The 11,492-nt window shown below is 41.5% G+C and overlaps 1 protein-coding gene across 1 annotated transcript in view; it reads right to left on the bottom strand.

The window, feature by feature from the left end:
- Window positions 1-2,986: 2,986 nt before the first annotated feature.
- Window positions 2,987-11,492, bottom strand: part of ccdc13 (coiled-coil domain containing 13) — an 89,503-nt gene continuing 80,997 nt past the window's right edge. Inside the window, exon 15 of the mRNA XM_043690811.2 lies at window positions 2,987-8,768. Coding sequence (XP_043546746.2) covers window positions 8,612-8,768 — 157 coding nt within the window. The 3' untranslated portion in view covers window positions 2,987-8,611. The remainder of the gene's footprint in view (window positions 8,769-11,492) is intronic.

Raw genomic sequence — 11,492 nt, 5'->3', positions numbered from 1 at the left:
CCTTAAGCTCTGTGCTCACACAATTCAACAATATGTTTCCATTTTCATCAGGGTCCAAAAACTGATGTTTTCAATTGATTTGTAGCATTGCTGGGAAATTAAACATTGGAGTTTGTTTATTCAGTCCACTTGCAGCAAATAAGTCCCTTTAAGAGAATTTTAGGGGAGGGGAAGTAGAGGGGAGGAAAGTGAATGTTGTAACAGGAATGTAATAGCTGTTACTGCTGACCCATTCTCCCACTATGGCCACAGCTATCGTAGCCAACCTCTCAGCTGATACAGGAACAAGGAGCCAGCCTTGAGTGAGGGTCTCCATCTGCTTTTATTCCCACTCTTTGGGGAATGATTTTGCTTGAAACACCATCCTCACCCCTCCCACTTGATTTGCTTCCATAAGTGAAACCATAGCATTCTGAGATACTGAAGGACATCTGTCTCAGCCATTTCAGAGGTGCTGATGGGCAGAAATCTGACTCGAGAAATCTGTCTCTCAGCATTGATCCATTTTTGGACCACATGACTTTTACTGCTTTGCATTCCTTGAGCATTACTTTAGAGCTGCAAAGGTTTGTTATTTGCTAAGACTGTGTTCTGTCTACATTTGCTCTTAAGATTTTGACATTTATGGGCGGCACGGTGGCACAGTGGTTAGCACTGCTGCCTCGCAGCGCCAGAGACCCGGGTTCAATTCCCGCCTCAGGCGACTGACCGTGTGGAGTTTGCACATTCTCCCCGTGTCTGCGTGGGTTTCCTCCGGGAGCTCCGGTTTCCTCCCACAGTCACAAAGATGTGCAGGTTAGGTGAATTGGCCATGTTAAATTGTCCGTAATGTTAGGTAAGGGGTAAATGTAGGGGTATGGGTGGTTGGCGGGTCGGTGTGGACTTGTTGGGCCGAAGGGCCTGTTTCCACACTGTAAAGTAATCTAATCTAATCTAATTTATATGCAGCTTTGACACCTAGAATCCCTACAGTGTGGAAATAGGCCCTTTGGCTCAACAAGTCTACACAACCCTCCGAAGAGTAACCCATCCAAACCCATTCCCCTACCCTATATTTACTCCTGACTAATGTACTGAGAATCCCTACAGCTTTGTTCTTATTCAACACCCTGTAAGGAGCTAGTTCACTGTGTCATCAAATCCACAGATGCCTGTGTTTATACCAAAGCTCTTTTCTTCATCATTAATTAGCAACAGGATGATTTCCCAGCAGCATCCCAACCACTAACAACTCTACCCTCACCACTGACTACACACATAAAAGGTCATAAGACAAAGGAACAGAGGTAGGCTATTTGGTCTGTCAAGTATGTTTCACTGTTCAGTGAGATCATGGCTGCTCTGAGAATCCTCAACTCCACTTTCCTGCTTTTCCCCATAACCCTGGATTCCCTTAATGATTAAAAATCTATCTCTTGAATAACCTCATGATCCTGCCTCTACAAGCCTCCGTGGTAAAGAATTCTAGATTCACAGTGCTCTGTGGGGAAAAGAAATCCTTCTCATTTCTGTTTTAATTGGGTGGCCCCTTACTCTGAAATTAGCTTCACTGGTCCTAGATTCTCTCACAAGGGAAACTATCACTGCCCATGTACTCTGGAAAGAATCTTGTCTGTTTCAAGATTTTTTGTTCAATCAAGACTGACATCCCAGCCAATTTATTTTCTCACTTTTCCTTGTCAAGGTGCTCAGTTTTCATCATCCACACCTAGGTGAAAGTGAGGACTGCAGATGCTGGAAATCAGAGCTGAAAAATGTGTTGCTGGAAAAGCGTAGCAGGTCAGGCAGCATCCAAGGAGCAGGAGGATCGACGTTTCGGGCATAAGCCATTCTTCAGATGCTGCCTGATCATCCACACCTACCCTAGCTGAGATCAGCCACTTAGTACATCAAAGGAAACAACCTAATCTAGGTCATAGTGTCATAGAGATGTACAGCATGGAAACAGACCCTTCGGTCCAACCCGTCCATGCCGACCAACTATCCCAACCCAATCTAGTTCTACCTACCAGCACCTGGCCCATATCCCTCCAAACCCTTCCCATTCATATACCCATCCAAATGCCTCTTAAATGTTGCAATTGTACCAGCCTCCACTATTTCCTCTGGCAGCTCATTCCATACACGTACCACCCTCTGTGTGAAAAAGTTGCCCCTTAGGTCTCTTTTATATCTTTCCCCTCTCACCCTAAACCTATGCCCTCTAATTCTGGACTCCCTGACCCCAGGGAAAAGACTTTGTCTATTTACCCTATCCATGCCCCTCATAATTTTGTAAACCTCTATAAGGTTACCCCTCAACCTCCGATGCTCCAGAGAAAACAGCCACAGCCCATTCAGCCTCTCCCTATAGCTCAAATCCTCCAATCCTGGCAACATCCTTGTAAATCTTTTCTGAACCCTTTCAAGTTTCACAACATCCTTCCGATAGGAAGGAGACCAGAATTGCACGCAATATTCCAAGTGGCCTAACCAATGTCCTATACAGCCGCAACATGACCTCCCAACCCCTGTACTCAATACTCTGACCAATAAAGGAAAGCATACCAAACACCTTCTTCACTATCCTATCTACCTGCGACTTCACTCTCAAGGAGCTATGAACCTGCACTCCAAGGTCTCTTTGTTCAGCAACACTCCCTAGGACCTTACCATTAAGTGTATAAGTCCTGCTAAGATTTGCTTTCCCAAAATGCAGCACCTCGCATTTATCTGAATTAAACTCCATCTGCCACTTCTCAGCCCATTGGCCCATCTGGTCAAGATCCGGTTGTAATCTGAGTATTGAGTAGTTTTTTCTTTGACTGGTGCACGCTCAATGGACTGAAAGGTCTGTCCTGAAAATGATACCAAAGTATACTGCAGATGCTGGAAATCTGCTGGAGATAAAGTAGAACTAACCTTTCAGGTCCAGTGACCCTTCTTCAGAATCTCAGGCCTGTTCTGTACTCTGTGATAATATGATTCTAAGCCTCAGATCTTTATTTGATTTGATTTTGATTTTATTGTCACGTATGTTTTACAATAAGAATACAATACAGAGAAAAGCTTTCATTTGTTGCTACGATGCTGTGCCATTTTGAATAATTTAAGAATAAGGAAAAAATGAAAGATATAGCTCGAAGACTCCATCAGTCCTGAGCCAGTTCATCACCACCAGCATCGCCTGTGCCGCCAACCTTCTGCCATCACCTCACCACCGTCTATACCAGACCCAACCAATACCAAAGTCGCTGCTGCTCAGGTGCCATCTTTTCCACTGGGCTGATACTCCTCCAATACAACCTGCGCCAGACCAACCAATGGCAGAGTTGGGCCTACCTCATCAATGTGGCCACAACGCCCTTCTGCTGCTGCCAGTGCCGGACCCAATCAACAACGAAGCAACCAATCTTCAGGTGCCAAATTTTGCCACTGAGCCTACCTCACCAACATTGTCTCGGATGGCATGGCAGATGCCAATTTCAAATCCTGTGATTGCTCTGGAAAAGTAAGTAAGGGCTCACTTAAGGTCTGCGCTGGGCCCACTCTCCTCTGCACCAGGCCTGCTTGAAGTCTGCGCCCTGGGCCTGGCTTGAGACTGTTTGAGGCCTGGACGCTGGGCTCTCCCCGCCGCTGATGCATCCAAGCTCTGGACAAGGTAAGTTAATTAAAAAAGGAAAAATAAGAAAAGTGGTCAGAGCAGATGAGCTCTGGTACAGGAGCCCTACTTCACTGTCATCTTGGACCAGTGACCACCTGGGGTTTGTATACTCCTGTTTACCTCCTGGCTGCTCAATTGACTCTTCCCTGCCTGCAGAAACTTTGTTGACTCAGCTACATATGCACAAAAAAATGCCAGAGTTATGGTGAACAGGGCCAAAGGCCTGAGACCCAATGTGTCAAGAAATCATCAAGACTAAAATAATCTATTATAATTCCCTGCACAGAAACAGGTCACTTGATCCAACTGGTCAATGCTTTTTTTTATGTTTCACACAAACCTCTCCCAACACTACTTCACCACAATGAACCAAGATAACTATTAATTTTTCAGCTTCATGTGGTTTTCTAGATTATCCTTAAATGCTTCTTTGTTATTGTGTTCCATTTTCTCACCACTCTCTGAGCAAAGACATTTCTCCTAATTTCCCTACTGCGTTCACTTGTGACTATCTCATATATTCCAACATTACAGGAGTGATTATATTTCAGGAATGCTTAATTGACTGCAAAGCTATTTGGAGCACCTTGGGTTGTAAAAAGCATTAGACATATGCAAAATTTCTTTTTTTAATGGCCTCTAGGATTTAAGATTCCAGGATAGAAATGAAATTTGAATAACAAATATTAACCTTGTTAGTAACCTAAGTCTTTACAAGATTGAGTCAAAAAAAAGAGTCGAAAAGTGTGGCGCTGGAAAAGCACACCAGGTCAGGCAGCGTCTGAGGAGCAGGAGAGTCGATGTTTTGGGCATAAGCCCTGCATCAGGAATGTGGGTACGCAGAAGGGGGCTGAAAGATAAATAGGAGGGGGGGTGAGGCTGGGAGCAAGGAAACTGGGAAGGTATAGGTAGATGCAGGTGGGGGGTGATGATGATAGATCAGAGTGGAGGGTGGAGCGGATAGGTGGGAAGGAAGATGGATAGGGTAGGACAGGTCAAGAGGGCAGTGCTGATATAAACAGGAGCAAATGATAAATGAGGACAGCTATGACAACCCCACTGGTCTTGGCAAAAAGTGCTTGTCTCCACAATAAGTGAGTCGGTGCATGAAATGGCAACATAGCTGCTATGTTATTGGATGAGTAATCCAGAGGCCAGGCCCAAATGTGCACAGATTTGAGTGAAGGGCTCATGCCTGAAACGTCGATTTTACTGCTTCTCGGATGCTGCCTGCCCTGCTGCGCTTTTCCAGCAACACATTTTCAGCTCTGATCTCCAGCATCTGCAGTCCTCACTTTCTCTTCAAATCCAACCATGATGGCTGGAGAATTTTGAATCAATTCTGCAATTAGGAGAGTAAAAGGGGGTACAGAGAAATGCTAGGACAGGATTAAGAAAAATCCCAAGATATTCCACAAGTATGTTAAGGGAAAGAGCAGGGCCCATTAGAAATCGAGGGAACAATCTGTGCACGAAACTGGAGGACACTGAAGGAGTGTTATGTAAGTACAGAACTTGAAAAGATGGATTGTGAAGCTCTTGAGTGGATTGATGTAAGATGTGAGGGGTTATGAGAGATCTTTACAGGTTTAATAGTGGACAAATTCCTAGATCCTTAAGTTGTACCCCTGCTGCTGTGGGAGACAAGGGGTCCTGACCAAATTTTTAAATCGTCACTGTCTCAGGAGAGATGCCAGGCTGGAAGACAGCTAATGTGGTTTCACTTCACAAGAAGGGTAGTAGAGATAGACTAGTGAGTCTTACATCAGTGCGAGCAAAACTATTGAAGAAAATAGTGAAGGAGTAAATTAATTTCCAGGTTTGACCAAGGAGAGTCAACATGGCTCTGTCAGAGGGAGGTTATGCGTAACAAATTTGAATTATTTGAGGTGATGACCAGGTGTGTAGATGGGAGAAGGACAAATGATGTAGTTAATATGGATTTCAGCAAGGCCTTTGACAAAGTCCTACATGGGAAACTGATTAAAAAAAAGTAAAAGCTCATGGGATCCAGGATAACTTGAAAAGTTGAATAAAAAATTGTTTAGTGGCAGGAGACAGAGGGCTATGGTAGAAGGCTGTTTGTGTGACTGGAGGACAGTGTTGGAAAATGGGACTAGTCTTTTTTTCCCCCAAGGTAGGGGACTCCAAAACTAGAGGACATAGTTTTAAGGTGAGAGGGGAATGATTTAAAAGGGACCTAAAGAGCAACTTTTTCACGCAGAGGGTGGTACGTGTATGGAATGAGCTGCCAGAGAAAGTGGTAGAGGCTGGTACAATTACAACATTCAAAAGACATCTGGATGGGTATGAAATAGGAAGGGTTTAGAGGGATATGGGCCACATGCTGGCAAATGGGACTAGATTACTTTAGGATTTCTAGTCAGCATGATGAATTGGACTGAAGGGTCTGTTTCCATGCTATATAACTCAATGATTCTATGACTAGTGTAGATATAGTGTATTTTTGGTGGTATGGATTCATAGAGTGTATAGCCTTTTCTGTATTGTATGATTATAACTAAATAATGGTGATCATGTAACTAGTTGATTATCCTGGTGGCTCTGACATCCATAATTATGAAGTGCTTCGAGGGGTTAGTCATGGCTCATATCAACTCTAGCCTCCCAGCTTGCCTCAATCCCTTGCAATTTGTCTACTGGTGCAACAGATCCACAGCAGACGCCATTTTCCTATCCTTACACTCATCATTGGAACATCTGGATAATAAGGAAACCTATGTCAGGCTTCTACTTCTTGTTTACAGCTCTGTCTTCAGTACTATAATCCCAACTAAACTAATCTCCAAACTCCCAGACTTAGGAAAGAGAGAGTGCTTGGCTTTGTGGTGTAGATAACAATCTCTCCCTCAATATCAGCAAAACCAAAGAGCTGGTTATCGACTTCCAGAAGCAAGGAGGAGGACACGCCCAACATCAATGGAGCTGAGGTGGAGGAGGTCAAGGGTGTCAAGTTCTAAGGTGTGATGATTACTAACAATCTGTCCTGGACCCCCTAAATTGAGGCATTGGTCAAGAAGGCACAACAACCTCTCTTCTTCCTCAGAGAGCTATGGAAATTCAACATTTACAAACTTTTACAGATGCACCATAGAAAGCATTCTATTTTGAGGCATCATGGCTCGGTAATGGCAACTGGTTTGTCCGGGACCGTAAGAAACTACAGAGAATTGTGAACACAGCCCAGTCTATCTTGCAAGCAAACCTTCCATCCATTGACTATACTTCTCGCTGCATCTGTAAGGCAGCCAACATCATCAAAGCCCCATTCCACCCTGGTTATAATCTCCTCCAAACTCTTCTGTGAGGCACAAGATACAAATACATAAACACACATAACAACAGGTTCAAGAACAGTTTCTTCCCCACATTTAATAGACTTCTAAATGGACCTCTCCAATTTCAAATCCAATGCTGATCTTACTTTTTGTACACTTTCTTTGCAGCACTCTGTTCTATAACCTTGTGATCTTTGTATGTTATAATCTGCCTGTACTGCATGCAAAACATTTCACTGTACCTAGGTACATGTGACAATAATAAATCAAATCATAAAAGTCCATCTAGTTCAATAATGGAAAGAAATCTTCCATTCTTATCCGGTCTGTGTGACATGTATCAACTCCTGAAAGAGAGTTTTGGGAGATCATGACAAATTTGGAATTTCTTCATTGGTTTGTTTATTTATTGGAAACAGCAGATCCTGGAGATTTATCTACCTTCAGTCTCATTCATTTCTCTATTATCATGTGTTAAACTTATAGTCTATTCCCTCCATTGATTTATTTCTCATTTTTTTGATTTTCAAAAATAAAATTAAGCTGTTAACAAAATGAAGGAACATTTATTGTTAGATGAGGCTAATACATTGACACATTTAGATCTAGTGATCCGCTGCATTTGTTTGCAATGTATACATGTTCACTGAGTTGAAGGAGAACAGTGATGGGAAAGTGACATCTTCCTGCCAGGCAGATATTGACATCTCATGTATTCTTTGGGTAGACACTGTAAGCTCTCACTGCAATTTGCAACATCCCTAACAACATATCTCAATCTTGATGGAAGGAAGAATATACATAACTGAGGCAGGCTAAATTTCCAGCTTTAGATAGAGAATGCTGAATTGTTGGCAATTCATTTAGACAAATTTTGTATCTTCATCTGCTCACCTTTGGATGTGCCCTTGCTCTAAAAAAGAGATTCCTATTGGAGTGACTGCAGCATTGGATTTGATTAACATTTTTCTAAAACTTGCATCTCCAGAATCTGCTGAATATGAAAATTGGTATTAAGGTACCAGTGAGATAGGTATCTCATTTTCTCAATCACATACTTTATAAGACACTTGGCACATCAACTCTGTTATTGGACGTCTGCTTCCTATAAGGTGGATTTGCAATCTTTGATATCTGATTGCACAGAACAAAGTGAGCTTAATTTGGAGTTAACCTTAACAGTTGCTGTGTCTATTGGAAAGAAACAACGCTTACAAACCAATTTTAATCCCTTTCATTGACATGTAAGTGTTAGAAAAGGTACAGCTGTTTCTGGTACTAACTGCTTCCTATATTTATTGTCCCTTTTCCGGCATTACTGTAATTGATACATACTTGAAATGGACTTCAACTGGGATTAAAAACCCCAAGAGCAATTTAAAGCACAGTCGGGTAGCGTGATGAGAGTGATCACAGATGGGCTGACTAACTTGCCTCATTTGACATCTTGCATGACTTTAGCTCCTCAGTTCTTTCAGTTAAAAAAGGCAAGAGAGGAACCAAATGATTGTCTGATAATCACTCAATGAGTCCGATGACTAGTTTACAATCGTGTGGGCTAATGTGGCACTGAGTTGGGTTTGTTCCTCTCCTCTTTTCACCATGTCTGTTCTTCAAATGCCTCCTCAACAATAAATCAACAAATGTCTCTTCAGGGGAAGTGCTCAATTTAAGTTTTCTCTTTGTGCTGTCGAAGAACCTGCAAGAAGACCTGCTTCACTTGGGCCACTGTGTCATGGTACAATTTCAGATCTTCTTCTTTAGCTTTTAAAGTGCTTTGCAAAGCGGTTTTTAAGGCTTCATTCTCATCCACCTGTATGGCAAGTCTGAAATAAAGAAAGACATTTCTACATTCAGATTAAATCATCAACACAAACTGACAACTCAAGGAGGAAACAATTTCAGGGTTATACAGAAAGGAGAGTGGGGATAGATGGTTAATTGATATATGTACACAATACAATACAGCACAGGAACAGGCTCGTCAGCCTGTGCATATTCCTAATTTTTATTTAGACCTGATACGTATTGCCTATCCGTGATTTCTATCCCTGTTTGCCTCCCATTCATATGTCAATCCAGGTATGTCTTAAATATTGCTAATGTACCGGCTCCCACTACCACCACCACCACCAATGGCAGTGCGTTCCAGGCACCCACGACCATCTGTGTGAAAGATTTTCCTCATGCTGTCCCATAAACTTTCATCTTCTCACTTGGACCTGTGCTCTCTTGTAGTTGACCTTTCCACCCTGGAAAAAAGCCTCTGACTATCCACCCTATCTATGCCTCCCATAATTTTGTAGACATCTTTCAGGTCACTCCTCACCCTCTGTCTTTCCAGTGAAAACAAACTGACTTTATCCAACCTCTCCTCAAAACTAAACCATCTAGACCAGGCATCATCCTAGTAAACTTTATCTGTACCCTCTCCAAAGCATCCACATCCTTCTGGTAGTGTGGCAACCAGAACTGCAAGCCATATTCCAGATGTGGCCTAACTACATTATATATAATGTCTAAGCAATTTTGAAATTCAGATTTCTTTTCAAAAGAAAAAGGAAGGCAAATTACTTTTGGTTAGTTCCATGAAGTGTTTTTCAAAAAAAAGGTCAGGAAGTATTTTGAACAGTGACCTAAATACAGAATTTCTAATTTTATCCTTTCCTGGTCTGGCCTACATTAGACTCCAGAGCTGTAGAAATGTGATTGAGTTTTAACTGCCCTCTGGACAATTAAGGATGAGAATAAATGCTGATATAAGCAAAGATCCCCACAGCCCATGAATGAATTAAAAACATTTTTTTTAACTATTGAGTTTAACTCAATAAGGCAATTTGTTTGATCTTGACTTTAGAACTTATAGGTCAAAGCTTCAGCTCAGAGGACAGTTTTTCACCTTGTAGTTGAACCATATTTTTCAGTTCAGTTCAGGGGAAAAAGTCACCATCAGCAGAAGTAGTCTCTGGACTGTGAAAGTTTCAAACGAAGATAGCTTGGATTAAAGTCTTCAAGTTGTTAGAACTAAGTAAGCTCAGACCATCAGACATATCAGGTTAGACCATTGTGAAACATGCATGACAGGGACTCAAAGGAATTTTAAAACAAACAACCTCAGCAGTCCGATGGAAAGAAACTGGAAAGTGCCATCTCAGATTTAAAAAGCTGATCTACAAGTATTATTCTCTGGGATTGAATCTCTGTAACAGATAGTGTTGGGAAACATGTTGAAACTTTGCTTTGACACATTTGTATTTTCTTCGATGTAATAAAGTTCTGTTGTTAGAATATATCTGCAACCTTGTCTAAATATGTTTGAGTGGCTAATCACAGAGGATAACCAACAGCAAAAATTAACAATGTGATTTATTGAGCTAGTTTTCATTCTCATGTCTGATTTGTCAAACGTTACCTGGGATCACAACAGTTGTCTCAAAAACTGTACCATAGACATGATGGCCTTAGTGATCTCTTTCTGTAAAGTACGTATCAGCCATATCTCAGTTGAAGCATCCTCATCTGAAGCAGGAGGGTTCAAGACCCACTTTAGGGATTCACATAATTTGGGTTTTAGTGTAATACAGAAAGAGTGCGATGATTTTGACCTGGAGATGCCGATGTTGGACTGGGGTGTACAAAGTTAAAGATCACACAACACCAGGTTATAGTCCAACAGGTTTAATTGGAAGCACTAGCTTTCAGAGCACTGCTCCGCAACCTAGTGCTTCCAGTTAAATGTGTTGGACTATAACATGGTGTGTGATTTTTAACTAAGATTTCAATGAGATGTTAAAACCAAGATAGGTGTAAATGATCCAGAGGCACTATTCAAAAAGGGGAAATATCTTTGTATCCTGACTCTTATTTATTCATCATTCAAAACTAACAAATTCAAAATATTTGGTTGTTTGTCTAATTATTGCTTGTGGGACCTTGCTGTGAGGTCTCACATTACAACAATAACTGTCTTGTACACTTCAAAATTACTTCATTGGCTGTAAAGCACTTTAAGCTCTTCTTCTGTCTAAAAATCTTGGAAAGTAACTAGGATTACTGCCATAACCACACAGGCTGGCAACCTGACATTTGAAAAAAAAGACAAATATAGGAAATACATAGCAGGGTCGTCAGCATCTGCAAGAAAAACGCATCTGCAAAAAACAATTTCCATTTTTTTTGGATGGAACCTTTCAATCCCCTTTAGCTACTTTCCTATATTTGTACATTCTTATTTTAAATTTCTACTTTAGTCTGAAATTTTGGGGCTGAAAACAATGGAACAAAACAAAAGGCATCATCACCACCTCTGCAGCATCAGAAAAACAGAGCCCGGTAACTGAAAGCATCAATCGAGGTCATTGAACCCTACCTTCCTCCCTTTTATTTATCAGATCTTAAACCCTAATAAAATGTTTCTTCTTTGTTCCACTTTGTAATTCACTAAAATGGAGGTCTCCTTTTCAGATTCATTTGGGTTCCACGTGACTGAGGAACTACAGTACAATATCTGAAAAATACCATTGTATGCGCACATTATGTCCTTAATTTAT

The sequence above is a fragment of the Chiloscyllium plagiosum genome, unplaced genomic scaffold, assembly GCF_037043375.1.
Source record: "Chiloscyllium plagiosum isolate Xiang-an unplaced genomic scaffold, Cpla_swu_hap1 HiC_scaffold_5, whole genome shotgun sequence".
NCBI lineage: Eukaryota > Metazoa > Chordata > Chondrichthyes > Orectolobiformes > Hemiscylliidae > Chiloscyllium > Chiloscyllium plagiosum.
The sequence above is the reverse complement of the archived record's forward strand: the minus strand, read 5'-3'. Positions and strand labels throughout refer to the sequence as shown.